The 21,489-nt window shown below is 31.7% G+C and overlaps 1 protein-coding gene across 2 annotated transcripts in view; it reads left to right on the top strand.

The window, feature by feature from the left end:
* LOC130179800 (galectin-8-like) overlaps positions 1–21,159 on the top strand; it is a 24,879-nt gene extending 3,720 nt beyond the window's left edge. The window contains exons 2-9 of one of the 2 annotated variants that reach the window (XM_056392860.1): positions 15,998–16,219; positions 16,449–16,602; positions 17,545–17,755; positions 17,887–18,006; positions 18,127–18,153; positions 19,265–19,353; positions 19,516–19,681; positions 19,864–21,159. In XM_056392860.1, coding sequence (XP_056248835.1) covers positions 16,454–16,602; positions 17,545–17,755; positions 17,887–18,006; positions 18,127–18,153; positions 19,265–19,353; positions 19,516–19,681; positions 19,864–20,013 — 912 coding nt within the window. In that variant the 5' untranslated portion in view covers positions 15,998–16,219; positions 16,449–16,453 and the 3' untranslated portion in view covers positions 20,014–21,159. The remainder of the gene's footprint in view (positions 1–15,997; positions 16,220–16,448; positions 16,603–17,544; positions 17,756–17,886; positions 18,007–18,126; positions 18,154–19,264; positions 19,354–19,515; positions 19,682–19,863) is intronic. The other variant, XM_056392861.1, reaches the window with a different exon arrangement.
* The last annotated feature ends 330 nt before the right edge of the window (positions 21,160–21,489 follow it).

Here is a 21,489-nt window from a genome sequence, read left to right on the forward strand (position 1 = left end):
GTTGTTCATTTTCAAAAAGCGGTTTTATTGTATTTCTAGATTTTTATAAAGCCTTTGATTCGGTGGAACATCCTTTCATATTGGAAACGTTTGATCAATTAAGTTTTGGACAAATATTTAGAAATTGAATTGGTATGTTATACAAGGATATTGTAGCCTTGGAATCTGGTACTTGTACAAGATTTACAGTTCAGAGAGGCATTAGACAAGGCTGCTCTCCTTTATTATTTATAGTAGTTGCTGAATTACTGTCTGTTATGATTAAGAACATTGGAACTGAAGGTATAAATATAAATGGAAAATGCATCATAATAAGTCACAACGTGACACAATGTTTATTTAAAAAAAATGAAGAACAACTTCCCATAGTGTTAGGATCCATTAATCAATTCTCAAATGCAGCAGGTGTGAAACTAAACATCAATAAATGTGAAATATTACCTTACATGATCAACCGCCACGCTCAATTTGTAACATTAAGGTTAAATCAGAAGTCAAATACTTGGGTATCACTGTCACCAGAAATAAAGAAATTAGGGAGAAATGTAAAACAGTTTTGAACTGATGGTTACAGAGGGACACAACTGTAACCCTTTGGAAAGATTCTACTGCCTAAGAGGGAAAGTCTCTCAATAGCTATTTATCTTCTTAAACTATGTGCCTTTTTCTTTTATTTTTGGTTTATTAATTCAATTCAACACCGATACATGTTAAAGCACTGTAATATGCCAGAAAAGTGTTTTGTACCTGAACATTGAAAGAATAATAGAAAAAAAGTTACTGGAGCATTGTGGACAGAGGAAGATAAAGAAATGAAAGCCTGTAGCCAAGGGCATAAGTTTGGTCTCAACCCTGTCATCCCTCCAAAACAAACAGATTGGCTTTTTAATGTTGTCAACCAAACGGTATAGTAACATATCAGATTTGAATTTACATGCAAGAATGCCTATAAGCAAATGTAATATATGTACATGTTTTGAATATACATATATGAAATATATCTACATATGAAGTAAAATGATATATATATAAAAGTATAGCTTAAATATATAAAAGTTACATATGAAAACTACTAGAAACTGGGACAATATCATAAATTGACATAGCCTATGTCTAGCTAATAGATGTATTTTATTATGTCTGTTCATATTGTAGGCATATGTTACATAAATATCTATCCATCCCAAAGCCTGTCAGTATATGTTAATTTTATATATCTAAATATAAAAGATAGACATGTATGTTTAATAGAATAGATAGAATATAGAATTTTAATTAGCATGTTGATTTATTAGTTACATTTTACTATGAGTAATTCATATGTTATAAACTTATATCTTCTTATATCCAGAGGATTTTCATATGTCATAATAATATATCCTCTTATACGTGACACATATAATAACGCCACTCTTGATATTTGGTCATATGTGTCATATACTGTATATGTCACAAGTCTAGTATATATAGTATAATAAGGAATAAAAATGTCATAGTATAATGGGGCATAAAAGGTCATAGTATACAAAGTCATAAAAGATGCCACAGTATAGTAAGGCATAAAAACATCATAGTATAGTAAGACATAAAAATGTCATAGTATAGTAAGGCATAAGAGAAGTCATAGTTTATTAAGTGATAAAAAAAACACCATAGTATAGTAATGGCATACAAACGTAATAGTATAGTTTGGCATAAATAGTCATAGTATAGTGAGGCATAAAAAAGTCATTGTACAGTTAGGCATTGAAAAGTCATAATAGAGTAATACATAAAAAAAAGTCACAGTATAGTAAGTCATAAAAAAGTCATAGTATACTAAGGAGTAAGAAACGTCATAGTATAGTAGGTTTAAAAAAGGTCATCAAAACATCTTGTAGTAAGGTGTAAAAAATGTCATCACGACATTGGATAGTAAGGGGTAAAAAACATCATGACAACGACATAGTATAGTAAAGCATAAAAAAAAGTCATAGCATATTAAGCCATAAAAAGCATAATCAAAGCTACATAGTATAATAAGGCATAAAAAACATAATAAAAACATCATAGTATAGTAAGGCATAAAAAAACATCATAGAAACGTTATAGTATAATAAGGCATAAAAAATGTCATCAAAAGATTTCAGAGTGTTAAGAAAACATCATGAGTACGTCATAGTAAAGTAAGCCATAAAAAATGAGGAAAAAGTGACATAGTGTAGTAAGGTGAACAAAAAGTCATAAAAACATCATAGTATAGTAAGGCGTAAAAACCGTCATAAAAACGTCATCGTATACTAAGGAGTAAGAAATGTCATAAAAACGTGTTAGTATAGTAAATTATAAAATAAGTCATAGTCTAGTAAGTTGTAAAAAACATCATAAAAACAACATAATAAAGTAAGGCATAAAAAGAGTCATAATATAATAAGGCATAAAAAGCGTGATAGAAAGGTCATAGTATTGTAAGGCATAAAAAGCATCATATAAACGTCAGAGTATAGTAAGGTGTAAAAAAAAAAGTCATGAAAACAACATAGTATAGTAAGGCATAAAAAACATCATAATAACACCATATTATTGTAAGGTGTTAAAAACGTCATAGTATGATAAAGCGTAACAAACGTCATAAAAATGTGATATAATAAGAAATCAAAACTTCATAGTATAGTGAGGCGTGAAAACTGTCATCAAAACGGCATAGTACAGTAAGGCATAAAAACATCATAATAGCGCCATATTATAATAAGAAATAAAAAAGGTAATAGAATAATAAGGCATAAAAAATGTCTTAAAAACGACAAAGGATGGTATGGCATAAAGAAGTGATAGTATACTAAGGCATAAAAAACATTATAGAAAGGTCAAAGTATAGTAAGGCGTAAAAACCGTCATAAAAATGTCGTAGTATAGTAAAAGCATAAAAAAGTCATAGTATAATAAGGCGTAAAAAATAACATGGAAACAACATAGTATAGTAAGGGATATAAAAGTCATAGTATAGTAAGGCATAAATAATGTCATAACAAACGACATAGTATAGGAAAGTGTAAAAAACATCATAAAGACATCATAGTATAATAAGGCGTAAAAAAGTTGTGCAATAATAAGGCATAAAAAACATCTTAAAAACGACATACAATAGTAAGGCATAAAAAATGTCATAGCATAATATATGAACTAAAAATGTCAAAGAACGTGATACTATAGTGAGGCATAAAACAACATAGTATAGTGAGGCATAACATGTCATAAAAATGTCATCATATAGTAAGCCATTAAAATTTCAAAAAAAGTCATAGTAGAGTAAGGCATGAGAACGTCATAGTATACTAAGGCATAAAATGTAAAAAAAAAACCAACAACCTCAAAGTATAGTAAGGCATAAAAAGTCATACTATAGTTAGACAAAAAATGTCGTAAAAACCTGATAGTATATTAAGATATAAAAAGTTACAAAAATGTCATAGTATAGTAAGGCATAAAACGTCATAGTAGACTAGGGCATAAAATTTCATGAAAATGTCATAGTATATTAAGGCATAAAATGTTATAAAAGTGTCATAGTATATTAAGGCATACAATGTCATAGTATATTAAAGCATACAATTTTATAAAAATATCAGAGTATAGCAAGCCATTAAAATGTCAAAAACGTCATAGTATAGTAAGGCATGAGAAAGTCATAGTATACTAAGGCATAAAATGTAAAAAAAAACCAAACCTCATAGTATACTAAGGCATAAAGAGTCATGAAAATATCATAGTATATTAAGGCATAAAATGTTATAAAAATATCATAGTATACTAAGGCATACAATGTCATTAAAAGTCGTATAGTAAACCATGAATCTGTCAAAAAACGTCACAGTATAGTAAGGCGTAAAATGTCATAAAAATGGCATAGTATACCAAGGCATAAAAAGGTCAAAAAAACGTCATAGTATATTAAGGCATAAAATGTCATAAAAACGTCATAGTATAGTTAAGCCATAAAATGTCATAAAAAGTCGTTGTATAGTAAACCATAAACCTGTCAAAAAATGTCATAGTATAGTAAGGCATAAAATGTCATAAAAAGTCATTGTATAGTAAACCATGTATCCGTCAAAAAACGTCATAGTATAGTAAGGCGTAAAATGTCATAGTATACTAAGGCATAAAAACGTCAAAAAACATCATAGTATAGTAAGGCGTAAAATGTCATAAAAATGTCATAGTATACTAAGGCATAAAAACGTCAAAAAACGTCATAGTATAGTAGGGCATAAAATGCCATAAAAACGTCATATTATTGTAAGGCATAAAATGTCATAGTATAGTAAGGCATAAAATGTCATAAAAAGTCATTGTATAGTAAACCATGAATCCGTCAAAAAACGTCATAGTAAGGCGTAAAATGTCATAAAAACGTCATAGTATAGTAAGGCGTAAAATGTCATAAAAATGTCATAGTATATTAAGGCATTGAAACGTTATAAAAATGTCATACTATAGTAAGCCATGAAACCGTCATAAAAATGCCATAGAGTAGTAAAGCATAAAAAGTCATAAAAAGTCATTGTATAGTAAACCATGTATCCGTCAAGAAACGTCACAGTATAGTAAGGCGTAAAATTTCATAAAAAATGTCATAGTATACTAAGGCGTAAAATGTCATAAAAATGTCATAGTATAGTAAGGCATAAATTGTCATAAAAAGTCATTGTATAGCAAGGCGTAAAATGTCATAAAAATGTCATAGTATACTAAGGCATAAAAACGTCAAAAAACGTCATAGTATAGTAGGGCATAAAATGCCATAAAAACGTCATAGTATACTAAGGCATAAAAATGTCAAAAAACGTCATAGTATAGTAAGGCATAAAATGTCATAAAAACGTCATATTATTGTAAGGCATAAAAAGTCATTGTATAGTAAACCATGAATCCGTCAAAAAACGTCATAGTATAGTAAGGCGTAAAATGTCATAAAAACGTCATAGTATAGTAAGGCGTAAAATGTCATAAAAACGTCATAGTATAGTAAGGCGTAAAATGTCATAAAAAAGTCATAGTATATTAAGGCATTGAAACGTTATAAAAATGTCATACTATAGTAAGCCATGAAACCGTCATAAAAATGCCATAGAGTAGTAAAGCATAAAAAGTCATTGTATAGTAAACCATGTATCCATCAAGAAACGTCACAGTATAGTAAGGCGTAAAATTTCATAAAAAATGTCATAGTATACTAAGGCGTAAAATGTCATAAAAATGTCATAGTATAGTAAGGCGTAAAATGTCATAAAAAGTCATTGTATAGCAAGGCATAAAATGTCATAAAAATGTCATTGTATACTAAGGCATAAAAACGTCAAAAAACGTCATAGTATAGTAAGGCATAAAATGTCATAAAAATGCCATAGTATACTAAGGCATAAAATGTCATAAAAACATCATAGTATAGTAAGGAATAAAAAGTCACAAAAATGTCATACTATAGTAAGAAACTGTCAGAAAACGTCATATTATTGTAAGACATAAAATGTCATTGTATACTAAGGCATAGTATAGTAAAGCATAAAAAGTCATAAAAAGTCATTGTATAGTAAACCATGTATCCGTCAAGAAACGTCACAGTATAGTAAGGCGTAAAATTTCATAAAAAATGTCATAGTATACTAAGGCGTAAAATGTCATAAAAATGTCATAGTATAGTAAGGCATAAATTGTCATAAAAAGTCATTGTATAGTAAGGTGTAAAATGTCATAAAAATGTCATAGTATACTAAGGCATAAAAACGTCAAAAAACGTCATAGTATAGTAAGGCATAAAATGTCATGAAAAATGTCATTGTATACTAAGGCATAAAATGTCATAAAAACGTCATAGTATAGTAAGGCGTAAAATGTCATAAAAATGTCATAGTATATTAAGGCATTGAAACGTTATAAAAATGTCATACTATAGTAAGCCATGAAACCGTCATAAAAATGCCATAGAGTAGTAAAGCATAAAAAGTCATAAAAAGTCATTGTATAGTAAACCATGAATCCGTCAAAAAACGTCATAGTATAGTAAGGTGTAAAATGTCATAAAAACATCATAGTATAGTAAGGCATAAAATGTCATAGTATACTAAGGCATAAAAACGTCAAAAAACGTCATAGTATAGTAAGGCATAAAATGTCATAAAAATGTCATAGTATACTAATGCATAAAAACGTCAAAAAACGTCATAGTATAGTAAGGCATAAAATGTCATAAAAATGCCATAGTATAGTAAGGAATAAAAAGTCACAAAAATGTCATACTATAGTAAGAAACTGTCAAAACCGTCATATTATTGTAAGACATAAAATGTCATTGTATACTAAGGCATAAAAATGTCTAAAAACATCATAGTATAGTAAGGAATAAAAAGTCACAAAAATGTCATACTATAGTAAGAAACTGTCAAAAAACGTCATATTATTGTAAGACACAAAATGTCATCGTATACTAAGGCATAAAAACGTCTAAAAACGTCATAGTATAGTAAGGCATAAAATGTCACAATAAGTCGTTGTATAGTAAACCATGAATCTGTCAAAAAACGTCATAGTATAGTAAGGCGTAAAATGTCATAAAAAAGTCATAGTATACTAAGACATAAAAAGGTCAAAAAACGTCATAGTATAGTAAGGCATAAAATGTCATAAAGAGTCATTGTATAGTAAACCATGAATCCGTCAAAAAATGTCATAGTATAGTAAGGCATAAAATGTCATAGTATACTAAGGCAAAAAAAACGTCAAAAAACGTCATAGTATAGTAAGGCATAAAATGTCATAAAAACATCATAGTATAGTAAGGAATAAAAAGTCACAAAAATGTCATACTATTGTAAGAAACTGTCAAAAAACGTCATATTATTGTAAGGCATAAAATGTCATAGTATAGCAAGGCATAAAATATCATGAAAAATGTCATTGTATACTAAGTCATAAAAACCTCTAAAAACGTCATAGTATAGTAAGGCATAAAATGTCATAAAAAGTCATTGTATAGTAAACCATGAATCCGTCAAAAAACGTCATAGTATTGTAAGGTGTAAAATGTCATAAAAACATCATAGTATAGTAAGGCGTAAAATATCATAAAAAAAGTCATAGTATACTAAGGCATAAAAAGGTCAAAAAACGTCATAGTATAGTAAGGCATAAAATGTCATAAAGAGTCATTGTATAGTAAACCATGAATCCGTCAAAAAACATCATATTATAGTAAGGCATAAAATGTCATAGTATACTAAGGCAAAAAAACGTCAAAAAACGTCATATTATTGTAAGGCATAAAATGTCATAGTATAGCAAGGCAATAAATATCATGAAAAATGTCATTGTATACTAAGGCATAAAAACGTCTAAAAATGTCATAGTGTAGTAAAGCATAAAAAGTCATAAAAAGTCATTGTATAGTAAACCATGTATCCGTCAAGAAACGTCACAGTATAGTAAGGCGTAAAATTTTATAAAAAATGTCATAGTATACTAAGGCGTAAAATGTCATAGAAATGTCATAGTATAGTAAGGCATGAATCCGTCAAAAAACGTCATAGTATAGTAAGGTGTAAAATGTCATAAAAACGTCATAGTATAGTAAGGCATAAAATGTCATAGTATACTAAGGCATAAAAACGTCAAAAAACGTCATTGTATAGTAAGGCATAAAAACGTCAAAAAACGTCATTGTATAGTAAGGCATAAAAAGTCATAAAAATGCCATAGTATACTAAGGCATAAAATGTCATAAAATTATCATTGTATACTAAGGCGTAAAATGCCATCAAAATGTCATAGTATAGTAAGGCATAAATTGTCATAAAAAGTCATTGTATAGTAAGGCGTAAAATGTCATAAAAATGTCATAGTATACTAAGGCATAAAAAGGTCAAAAAACGTCATAGTATAGTAAGGCATAAAATGTCATAAAGAGTCATTGTATAGTAAACCATGAATCCGTCAAAAAACGTCATAGTATAGTAAGGCATAAAATGTCATAGTATACTAAGGCAAAAAAACGTCAAAAAACGTCATAGTATAGTAAGGCATAAAATGTCATAAAAACATCATAGTATAGTAAGGAATAAAAAGTCACAAAAATGTCACACTATAGTAAGAAACTGTCAAAAAACGTCATATTATTGTAAGACATAAAATGTCATCGTATACTAAGGCATAAAAACGTCTAAAAACGTCATAGTATACTAAGGCATAAAAACGTCTAAAAACGTCATAGTATAGTAAGGCATAAAATGTCATAATAAGTCGTTGTATAGTAAACCATGAATCTGTTAAAAAACGTCATAGTATAGTAAGGCGTAAAATATCATAAAAAAAGTCATAGTATACTAAGGCATAAAAAGGTCAAAAAACGTCATAGTATAGTAAGGCATAAAATGTCATAAAGAGTCATTGTATAGTAAACCATGAATCCGTCAAAAAACATCATATTATAGTAAGGCATAAAATGTCATAGTATACTAAGGCAAAAAAACGTCAAAAAATGTCATAGTGTAGTAAAGCATAAAAAGTCATAAAATGTCATTGTATAGTAAACCATGTATCCGTCAAGAAACGTCACAGTATAGTAAGGCGTAAAATTTTATAAAAAATGTCATAGTATACTAAGGCGTAAAATGTCATAGAAATGTCATAGTATAGTAAGGCATGAATCCGTCAAAAAACTTCATAGTATAGTAAGGTGTAAAATGTCATAAAAACGTCATAGTATAGTAAGGCATAAAATGTCATAGTATACTAAGGCATAAAAACGTCAAAAAACGTCATAGTATAGTAAGGCATAAAAACGTCAAAAAACGTCATTGTATAGTAAGGCATAAAAAGTCATAAAAATGCCATAGTATACTAAGGCATAAAATGTCATAAAAATGCCATAGTATACTAAGGCATAAAATGTCATAAAATTATCATTGTATACTAAGGCGTAAAATGCCATCAAAATGTCATAGTATAGTAAGGCATAAATTGTCATAAAAAGTCATTGTATAGTAAGGCGTAAAATGTCATAAAAATGTCATAGTATACTAAGGCATAAAATGGTCAAAAAACGTCATAGTATAGTAAGGCATAAAATGTCATAAAGAGTCATTGTATAGTAAACCATGAATCCGTCAAAAAACGTCATAGTATAGTAAGGCATAAAATGTCATAGTATACTAAGGCAAAAAAACGTCAAAAAACGTCATAGTATAGTAAGGCATAAAATGTCATAGTATACTAAGGCAAAAAAACGTCAAAAAACGTCATAGTATAGTAAGGCATAAAATGTCATAAAAACATCATAGTATAGTAAGGAATAAAAAGTCACAAAAATGTCATACTATAGTAAGAAACTGTCAAAAAACGTCATATTATTGTAAGGCATAAAATGTCATAGTATAGCAAGGCATAAAATATCATGAAAAATGTCATTGTATACTAAGTCATAAAAACCTCTAAAAACGTCATAGTATAGTAAGGCATAAAATGTCATAAAAAGTCATTGTATAGTAAACCATGAATCCGTCAAAAAACGTCATAGTATTGTAAGGTGTAAAATGTCATAAAAACATCATAGTATAGTAAGGCGTAAAATGTCATAAAAATGTCATAGTATACTAAGGCATAAAAACGTCAAAAAATGTCATAGTATGCTAATTCATACAATGTCATAAAAACATCATAGTATAGTAAGGCATAAAATGTCATAGTATACTAAGGCATAAAAACGTCAAAAAACGTCATAGTATAGTAAGGCATAAAATGTCATAAAATTATCATTGTATACTAAGGCGTAAAATGCCATCAAAATGTCATAGTATAGTAAGGCATAAATTGTCATAAAAAGTCATTGTATAGTAAGGCGTAAAATGTCATAAAAATGTCATAGTATACTAAGGCATAAAAAGGTCAAAAAACGTCATAGTATAGTAAGGCATAAAATGTCATAAAGAGTCATTGTATAGTAAACCATGAATCCGTCAAAAAACGTCATAGTATAGCAAGGCATAAAATGTCATAGTATACTAAGGCAAAAAAACGTCAAAAAACGTCATAGTATAGTAAGGCATAAAATGTCATAAAAACATCATAGTATAGTAAGGAATAAAAAGTCACAAAAATGTCACACTATAGTAAGAAACTGTCAAAAAACGTCATATTATTGTAAGACATAAAATGTCATCGTATACTAAGGCATAAAAACGTCTAAAAACGTCATAGTATACTAAGGCATAAAAACGTCAAAAAACGTCATAGTATAGTAAGGCATAAAATGTCATAATAAGTCGTTGTATAGTAAACCATGAATCTGTTAAAAAACGTCATAGTATAGTAAGGCGTAAAATATCATAAAAAAAGTCATAGTATACTAAGGCATAAAAAGGTCAAAAAACGTCATAGTATAGTAAGGCATAAAATGTCATAAAGAGTCATTGTATAGTAAACCATGAATCCGTCAAAAAACATCATATTATAGTAAGGCATAAAATGTCATAGTATACTAAGGCAAAAAAACGTCAAAAAACGTCATATTATTGTAAGGCATAAAAACGTCATAGTATAGCAAGGCAATAAATATCATGAAAAATGTCATTGTATACTAAGGCATAAAAAGTCAAAAAACGTCAAAAAATGTCATAGTGTAGTAAAGCATAAAAAGTCATAAAAAGTCATTGTATAGTAAACCATGTATCCGTCAAGAAACGTCACAGTATAGTAAGGCGTAAAATTTTATAAAAAATGTCATAGTATACTAAGGCATAAAATGTCATAGAAATGTCATAGTATAGTAAGGCATGAATCCGTCAAAAAACGTCATAGTATAGTAAGGTGTAAAATGTCATAAAAACGTCATAGTATAGTAAGGCATAAAATGTCATAGTATACTAAGGCATAAAAACGTCAAAAAACGTCATAGTATAGTAAGGCATAAAAACGTCAAAAAACGTCATTGTATAGTAAGGCATAAAAAGTCATAAAAATGCCATAGTATACTAAGGCATAAAATGTCATAAAATTATCATTGTATACTAAGGCGTAAAATGCCATCAAAATGTCATAGTATAGTAAGGCATAAATTGTCATAAAAAGTCATTGTATAGTAAGGCGTAAAATGTCATAAAAATGTCATAGTATACTAAGGCATAAAAAGGTCAAAAAACGTCATAGTATAGTAAGGCATAAAATGTCATAAAGAGTCATTGTATAGTAAACCATGAATCCGTCAAAAAACGTCATAGTATAGTAAGGCATAAAATGTCATAGTATACTAAGGCAAAAAAACGTCAAAAAACTTCATAGTATAGTAAGGCATAAAATGTCATAAAAACATCATAGTATAGTAAGGAATAAAAAGTCACAAAAATGTCATACTATAGTAAGAAACTGTCAAAAAACGTCATATTATTGTAAGGCATAAAATGTCATAGTATAGCAAGGCATAAAATATCATGAAAAATGTCATTGTATACTAAGTCATAAAAACCTCTAAAAACGTCATAGTATAGTAAGGCATAAAATGTCATAAAAAGTCATTGTATAGTAAACCATGAATCCGTCAAAAAACGTCATAGTATTGTAAGGTGTAAAATGTCATAAAAACATCATAGTATAGTAAGGCGTAAAATGTCATAAAAATGTCATAGTATACTAAGGCATAAAAACGTCAAAAAATGTCATAGTATGCTAATTCATACAATGTCATAAAAACATCATAGTATAGTAAGGCATAAAATGTCATAGTATACTAAGGCATAAAAACGTCAAAAAACGTCATAGTATAGTAAGGCATAAAATGTCATAAAAATGTCATAGTATACTAATGCATAAAAACGTCAAAAAACGTCATAGTATAGTAAGGCATAAAATGTCATAAAAATGCCATAGTATAGTAAGGAATAAAAAGTCACAAAAATGTCATACTATAGTAAGAAACTGTCAAAACCGTCATATTATTGTAAGACATAAAATGTCATTGTATACTAAGGCATAAAAATGTCTAAAAACATCATAGTATAGTAAGGAATAAAAAGTCACAAAAATGTCACACTATAGTAAGAAACTGTCAAAAAACGTCATATTATTGTAAGACATAAAATGTCATCGTATACTAAGGCATAAAAACGTCTAAAAACGTCATAGTATAGTAAGGCATAAAATGTCATAATAAGTCGTTGTATAGTAAACCATGAATCTGTTAAAAAACGTCATAGTATAGTAAGGCGTAAAATATCATAAAAAAAGTCATAGTATACTAAGGCATAAAAAGGTCAAAAAACGTCATAGTATAGTAAGGCATAAAATGTCATAAAGAGTCATTGTATAGTAAACCATGAATCCGTCAAAAAACATCATATTATAGTAAGGCATAAAATGTCATAGTATACTAAGGCAAAAAAACGTCAAAAAACGTCATATTATTGTAAGGCATAAAATGTCATAGTATAGCAAGGCAATAAATATCATGAAAAATGTCATTGTATACTAAGGCATAAAAACGTCTAAAAATGTCATAGTGTAGTAAAGCATAAAAAGTCATAAAAAGTCATTGTATAGTAAACCATGTATCCGTCAAGAAACGTCACAGTATAGTAAGGCGTAAAATTTTATAAAAAATGTCATAGTATACTAAGGCGTAAAATGTCATAGAAATGTCATAGTATAGTAAGGCATGAATCCGTCAAAAAACGTCATAGTATAGTAAGGTGTAAAATGTCATAAAAACGTCATAGTATAGTAAGGCATAAAATGTCATAGTATACTAAGGCATAAAAACGTCAAAAAACGTCATAGTATAGTAAGGCATAAAAACGTCAAAAAACGTCATTGTATAGTAAGGCATAAAAAGTCATAAAAATGCCATAGTATACTAAGGCATAAAATGTCATAAAATTATCATTGTATACTAAGGCGTAAAATGCCATCAAAATGTCATAGTATAGTAAGGCATAAATTGTCATAAAAAGTCATTGTATAGTAAGGCGTAAAATGTCATAAAAATGTCATAGTATACTAAGGCATAAAAACGTCTAAAAACGTCATAGTATAGTAGGGCATAAAATGCCATAAAAATGTCATAGTATACTAAGGAATAAAAATGTCAAAAAACGTCATAGTATAGTAAGGCATAAAATGTCATAAAATCATCATAGTATAGTAAGGCAAAAAAAGTCACAAAAATGTCATAGTATGCTAAGTCATACAATGTCATAAAAACATCATAGTATAGTAAGGCATAAAATGTCATAAAAACATCATAGTATAGTAAGGAATAAAAAGTCACAAAAATGTCATACTATAGTAAGAAATTGTCAAAAAACATTGTATTATTGTAAGGCATAAAATGTCATTGTATACTAAGGCATAAAAACGTCTAAAAACGTCATAGTATAGTAAGGCATAAAATGTCATAAAAAGTCATTGTATAGTAAACCATGTATCCGTCAAAAAACGTCATAGTATAGTAAGGCATAAAATGTCTTGAAAATGTCATAGTATACTTAGGCATAAAAACGTCAACAAATTTCATATTATTGTAAGGCATAAAATGTCATAAAAACATCATAGTATAGTTAGGCATAAAAAGTCATAAAAATGTAATACTATAATAAGAAACTGTTAAAAAACGTCATATTATTGTAAGGCACAAAATGTCATAAAAAAGTCATAGTATATTAAGGCATTGAAACGTTATAAAAATGTCATACTATAGTAAGCCATGAAACCGTCCAAAAACATCATAGTACTGTAGGGCACAAATTGACATAAAAACGTCATAGTATAATAAGGGATAAAAAGTCATAGTATACCAAGGCATAAAATATCATAAAATGTCATACTCTAGCAAGCCATGAAACCGTCCAAAAACTTCATAGTATATTAAGGCATAAAATGTCATATAAACGTCTTAGTATAGTAAGACATAAAAAGTCACAGAAATGTCATCGGATAGTAAAGCCATAAAATGTCTTAAAAAATCCGTAGTATAGTAAGGCATAAAATGTCATAAAAATGTTATAGTATCATATGGAATAAATACGTCAAAAAACCTGACAGTAATGTAAGCCAGAAAATGTTATAAAAACCTCATACTATAGTAAGACATAAAAAGTCATAAAAACATCATAGTAGAGCAAGGAATAAATATTCATAAAAACGTCATATTCATTTATTCATTCAATCTTTATTAGGGACAAACAAACAAAAAACATTCCACAATACTTAGACATTTGCACACAGGTTTCAAAGCCAGTGGTTCCACAATCTTGATGAGAACCTGACAGAGCTCAGTTCAGGCTTGGTTAAGGCTGAGATAATACCATAGTATAGTAAGGCATAAAAATTTCATCGTAAAGAAATACATAAAACATCAAAAAACATAATAGTATAGTAAGGCATAAAGTGTCATAAAAACATCACATCATATTATAGTAAGGCATAAAAATGTAAAAAACTACATAGTATTCTAAGGAAAAAAAAGGTAAAAAAAAAAGTCACAGTATAGTAATGTTTAAAAACATCAAAACAAGTCATAGTATAGTAAGTAATAAAACATCATTAAGGCATAAAAACATCATTGTATAATAAGGCATGAAAAGCTAAAAAAAACATCATAATATAGTAAAGCATAAAAACATCAAAAAACGTCATAGTATAGTAAGGCATAAAATGTCATAGTATACTAAGGAATAAAATGTCATGAAAATGTCATAGTATAGTAAGGAATAAATAGTTATCAAAACGTCTCAGCATTTAATGTATAAAAACATCATTGTATAACAAGGTATGAAAAGTTATATAATCCTCATTGTATAGTAAGGCAAAAAATGTCATAAATATGTCATAGTATAGTAAGGCATAAAACATCACAGTATGCTAAGGCATAAAATGTCATAAAAAATGTCATATTATAGAAAGGCATAAAAATGCCAAAAAACTTTACAGTATAGTAAGGCATAAAATGTAATAACAGCGTAATAGCATAGGAAGGCATAAAACATCATAGTAGAGGAAGGAATAAATAGTCATAAAAACGTCATATTCATTAATTCATCACATCTTCACATCTTTATTATGGACACAGCTAATGGGGGTGGGGGTTGGGGTGTGTCCATTAAAAACAATACCAACAAACAACACAAAAAAACATAAAATCAACTCCACAATACTCAGACATTTGTATACAGGTTGTAATGTCAGTGGTTCTACAATCTTGACAAACCCGACAGAGCTCAGTTCAGGGTTGGTTAAGGCTGAAATAATACCATAGTATAGTAAGGCATAAAAACGTCATTGTATAATAAGGCATGAAAGTTATAAAAACCTCATAGTAACATAAGGCATAAAAAGTCACAAAAACATCATAGTAGAGAAAGGAATAAAAGGTCATAAAAACATCGTTAGAGTTGCCAATTATCTAAATGTGCATGTCTGGACTGTTGGAAGAAGCTGGAATACCTGGAGACAACCCACCCAGGCACATGGAGAAAATGCAAACTCCACACAGCAAGGCGCCAGCCCCGGGAAGTTATAGTAAGGTATAAAGAAGCCATAGTATAATTAGGCATAAAAAGGTCATAGTATAGTAAGGCATTAGAGGGTTCAAACCGAGAAAGTACTGACTGTGAGGCAACAGTTCTAACCACCACTCCACCATGCCGCCTCTTATATTGAAGGGCATCAGCTGTTCTACAATCCAATTGGCCTATATTTACTTTCTATTTACAATATAACTTTTCCTTTGTCATACTAGTGGGCTGATTTACAAAACAGATCATGTGTGAGATATAAGTCATACATTTCCACATCATTTCAACAGTATTTATATATATTTATACATATATTTGTCAAACGGGATGATATCCTGGTGAAAGGTTGTGGATAACTAAATAATTTGTTTTCTTTTGCCCCTGCCGGTAAGAAATCCATTTCACATTGAAATCAGTGGGAGTAAAAAAGTAGGCCTCCCTTGTTGTTGCTCTGCGTCCAGGCCGGATCACATGGTAGGATTTGCGCATGCGCGAGGGATTAGCCTCTGATGGAGAGAAGATGCCCACTGCCATCGTCCCTGTGTAGCGCAGGAGAGCTACAAACCGGTCCTATCGCCGCAGACACCCGTCGCCCTGTTGTCTTTCAGCACAGCTGCATGTTATAGTCTGACACAAGAAGCTCGATGTCTGTGGCAAATGCGAAACACACTGTCCTGAATCCGGTAAGAGGCTTATTATCGTTATTATTATTATTATCTACATCAGTCCTGTCATGCCATGATGCAATGATCAATAGACCCTCCTGTAGCTTATAATGCAGCTAGAAACTCTGTGCAAGTCTCTGTGTTGTCAGCATGTGTCTAGACACGGCCTGCACACCCGACTGCTCCGTGTATATTCTAGATAATGGATGAGGCACAGAGGCGTTTCATTTTAGCTCCCTCATTTTAGGCAGCATGTCATCAGTTGTTGTCAGTGCAGTTATCCAGTGCTTCAACGTCAGCTCTCCACCTCAGGTGATCCCATACACAGGGCCCATACCTGGAGGCCTGCACCCTGGGGAGATCATCATCATCCAGGGCACTGTGCCCCCAGATGCTGACAGGTAAGGTTTATTGAAACCAGATAATGTTTGTTGTGTGGGTTATGATATGTCTTTCAATCTGATTAGTAAACTCAGCATTTAATATTTTTATCAGGAAAAACTTTAAAATGCTGTCTTGTCTACTTCAGTGGTTCCCAAACTTTTAAACCACAGCACTCCTTCCTATTTATTTTCTTTTCTGTACCCACACTCACAGCACCTACACGCTACCAACCTTTTCAGCTAAAATGACACCATAGATATCTAATGTAAAGGCCTTTCTGAAATCTTTCTGAAAATAAATATTTACCTCAAAATACAGGGAAAAAATGCTCAGTTTTATTTTTTCAATTTCATGCAATTGTTGCCTTGTTTTTAGGAGGTGAAACATTATGAAAAATATACAATAACAAATTGAAATGAACAGATCTTGCAGCACCTTTGGCCCATACTCAAGGCGGTGTCTTTGGCAACACCTGGTCTATTTGTTTGGACACAGTGGAGCATTATCTGATCAACAACAAGATGTTGTTAAGAATTATTAAAGTTATTAATTGTCCAAAATATTTCTCCTCAAAGATATGGCTTTTAAAGGAATTTATAATGACATTAGCTACAAGATGAGTTTGGTTTAATTTTAGCTCAGCTATAACTTATCTAATCATTGCTTCTGGAATCATGATTTATTCATTTATTTATTCATTTGTCATAGTAAAAGTCTTAAAACTACACTCTGATATCACTGTATAAGACATGGCCGCTAGATATAGTAATAATGCAGGACTGGCCTGTGTTATTAATATACTTTAGCGATCCAAATTCCCTAACAAATTAGCAGTTAATCAAATTATGAAAACCTTATGACACACAGTGAACCTGGAACCTTTGGGGGTCTAGGGCTCCGGGGCAGTTCCTGGCTTTGCCTTGTCTTTAATCCAGCCTCGGTCTGCGCCCTTTCTGCAGGTTTCAGATTGACCTGTCGAGCGGCTGCAGCACCAAGCCGCGCTCTGACGTCGCCCTCCATTTCAGCCCTCGCTTCAAAGGCTCGCCCTGTGTGGTGTGTAACTCCCTGCTGCAGGAGAGCTGGGGCAAAGAGGAGACGCTCCACCAGCTGCCCTACAAACGCGGAGCGCCCTTCGAGACCATCATCCTGGTGCATGATGACGTCTTTAAGGTCAGTGAACCCATGCTGCTAAGGATGAGGGGCATCGACAGAGTCAACGTTGTACCTATAAACAACAAAAGCATTACTAATTTAATTAATGGGAAAAAATAGGGTTATAAAATATTTGTCTCCATCCATAGGTGGCTGTAAATGGTACTCACCTGTTGGGATACAAGCATAGAATCCCACTCAACAGGGTCGACACGTTTTCTATTTCTGGGAAAGTCAGGGTGCACGCTATTGGCTACATCCCAAACTCAGTAAGTACAATCCCACCCCTTATTTATCTTTATTTTTTCTTCACAAGCTGGTTAGATGTGTGCTACTTTTATAGATACATCTGTTTATTAATTTCTAAATGTGGCTTTTCTCCCTCTTAGGCAATATATTCAGAATCAGGTGACTTGGTGAGTTTTTCCTTTTGCGTCATCTACATAAAACCCATCTCCCTTAATGAGAATGAGCCCAGTATCTTGTGATGCTGCTAAAACTGGATCACACTTCCTAAATGACTCCCTTGTTTGTGCACTGTCAACCCTTCACTTCAGCGTGCTGCACTCAGACCTTTAAACAACACCTCTGGTTTATTACAACCTGTGTTTGATTCTGTGATAACACTGTAGTCACTTAAGTAATTACTAAGATCTGGGTACACGTCTGCGGCAAAGTCCAGTCGGGCAAGAAGCATGAGCCTTCAGGCAATTAGAAAAGGTTGTAAATAAAGTTTAACCTGATAATCCAAACCTCTTTATATGGAGGAGAAACGCAAAGTTACAGTAACACGTTGGGCCTTATCTGCACTGCACATGAAATGCTGAACAATAGCTGCTTCAGATGTGAACACTGAATGCTTTCTTATTTACATTTACACCTACATATTGTATACATATATACTATCACTCATACACTCTCACATCATATTTCAGTGCAGTCATGTAGAGTACATACACACATAATAACATGTTGTTGTTTTTTATCCTGAATCTGTTTTGTCCACTTATTCGTTTAGCTGAATTTAAAAGCCTAACCGGGGATGCTGGCTACAAATTAGCTTCAGCTACATGTCGTATACACATTATATCTGTTGCATTGGTTCTCCCTGTGCAACAATTCAATAAAATAACAAGAGAGGGCTTTAGAGGGCTCAGAAATAGAGCTGCAACCTTTAGTCGATTCATCAATTAGTTGACTGACAGAAGGTTAACTAAGTAAAGATTTTGCTAATGAATTAATCATTTTAGTCATTTTTTTTCCAAACAAAAATGCCAAACATTTGTTGATTCCAGCTTCTCAGATTTACTGCTTTTGTTTGTGATGTATGATGCAAATGTTGTATTTGGAATTTTTGACTGACTGTTGGCCGAACAAACAATCTGAAGATGTCACCTTGGACTGTGGGAAATTACACTGGACATTTCTCAGTATTTTTCATAGATCTCTCTCCAAATTATTCAACTGAATAACCAAGAAAAGCACCTGGAAAAAAAAAATGTGTCAGCAGTTCTGATGTCATTTCAGAGCCTCCCTTACAAAGGCAGCATACTCAAAGGACTGAGCCCAGGGCAGCACATCACAATCAAGGGACAGGTCAGCATGTATCCTCACAGGTAAAATGACAAATTAACCTCAACATGACAAATAAAAGCAGTTGTTTATGTATGTTACTGATTTGTTTGGGCTACTAATGCAAGTTACGTATGCGGTTTACAACAGACCAAGCAACATTTCTTGTCTAAAAATGATTTACCTCTTTTCCATGTTTCTTCCAGTTTCACAGTAAACCTCTGCAACAGCAGGACGGAGAACATCGCTTTGCATCTGAACCCCCGCATGAAGTCAGGGGTGTTCATCAGGAACTCGTACCTGAGTGAGTCCTGGGGTCAGGAGGAGCGGGAGCTGCCCTTCTTTCCCTTCTCGTCAGGGGAGTACTTTGAGGTAGGATCCATCTACAACTTAACTTTACTTTGAAAGGGTTATGCTGTCAGTTGTACTGGATGTTGATAACACTGTAGGTTTTTAATATCACATCCTCGAACCATGATGTTTCTCAGTATGTTTGTATATTGAGTTGTGACTGTTCCTCAATGGGTTTTTTTTTTTTGTCGTTTTTGTTTCAGATTCTCATCCTCTGTCAGCCCCATCAGTTCAAGCTGGCAGTGAACGGCTCACACTTGTTTGAGTTCAGACATCGGGTGCAGGACCTGAGCAGCATCAACCAGCTGGAGATCATGGGAGACCTTGAGCTGACTGATGTTAAACTGTGGTGACTCAGGACTCTAGACATACACAGAAACCAGCGTTACAGACACTGTTGTGTTCTGGTTATCAATGCTAAATTAGCTTAGCCACAATGACCCAGATGACTTTGGGTTTGAATTTCAGGTCCAGTTAGTCCCACAGCAGCCACAGGTCAGTGATCTTAAGCTAGTCTAGCATTTTTGGTGGCCAAGGACCATGAACAGGTCCTACCATAGACTAAATGATCCATCTTTCCAGCCCAGGCTAGAGGACTGATGCATGAGAGCTAGCTGTGCTGGAGCATCAGGCTGTGAGCCCACCATGACTGTTTACAGCTACAAGTTAGGTTTGCCTTGGTTAATTTCTTATACTGTCTCTAGTGCATCACTGCTGTGATACGCCGTTAGTGCGTTGTATAATTAAAACAGGAAATATATGTACATGTCAATAAGCACTTAATTACTGGCTTTGTTTAAATGTCATGACAGTCGGTAAATACAAGCAATGAATGCAGCTGAAGGGCTCCAGTTTTTTGGAGCAAGGCCCAATAAAGACTAATTTATTGTACAGCTAATTTAAATATGTTCAAAACATTCTTCATAATTACTACATAATTCGTAGCGGTTATACTCTCTTCATTTGGGGTGGCAATGTTAAAAAATTTTAGCATATGGTCAATTAATATTTTCATCTCCAGATTTTTTAACAGAAAATTTAACTACATGCCCAGTTCTATATTATTTCAGTCAACTTCATAATCCTCAGGATTCTTTAACATAATGACATCGCCCCGCATACTTGACATTTAAATCAACTTATCATGTGATGGTGCAGCAGAACTCAAGCACAGTGCAGTACAGGGTCAATTTAAAACATAACTATTTAAATAACCTAACAAATACAGTTTTTTGCAATCTTTATGCAAGCTATAGAGTATACTAGAATCCTGCATATGTGATCTTCTCTTTTCTCACTGTTCCCCCACTCCTGCTCCAAAATGAGAAGAAACATCCCAGGTGAAAAAAAAAATGTAATCTGGGATATTTTATTTCCAATGTTACTGGGGGTCTTCCTTTTTTTGCATTGTCCGTTGTAATTGTTGTAATATATGTATGAAAAATCTTCCCTATGTATCATAAATGATTTAATAATAAATAAATGTGTTACTATTATAATTAGTTTCAACTTTCTGTCTACATAGTTTTATGTTAGGTTGTTTAGACACTTTCTACTTTTAGGTTGATTAAACTGAAGCCGCTACAACTCTTATTTGTGAGAATAAATGAAAGAAAAACTGCACTTTCACCTGCAGTACTCATGGTCAACCACAAGGTGGCGGAAGAGAATTAAAAGTTGGCTACCTTTTATTACCCTGACACCTTCACCAATCACCATCTGTCAGTGAATTCCAATCTCTTTTATTTTGGTTGAGGAAACAGTAATTCCCTCTTTAAGGCAACAACAAATCACTTTCAGTAATAGTGCAAACTGAGTCCTTGTTTTAG

The sequence above is a fragment of the Seriola aureovittata genome, chromosome 13 (assembly GCF_021018895.1).
Source record: "Seriola aureovittata isolate HTS-2021-v1 ecotype China chromosome 13, ASM2101889v1, whole genome shotgun sequence".
Classification (NCBI taxonomy): Eukaryota; Metazoa; Chordata; class Actinopteri; order Carangiformes; family Carangidae; genus Seriola; species Seriola aureovittata.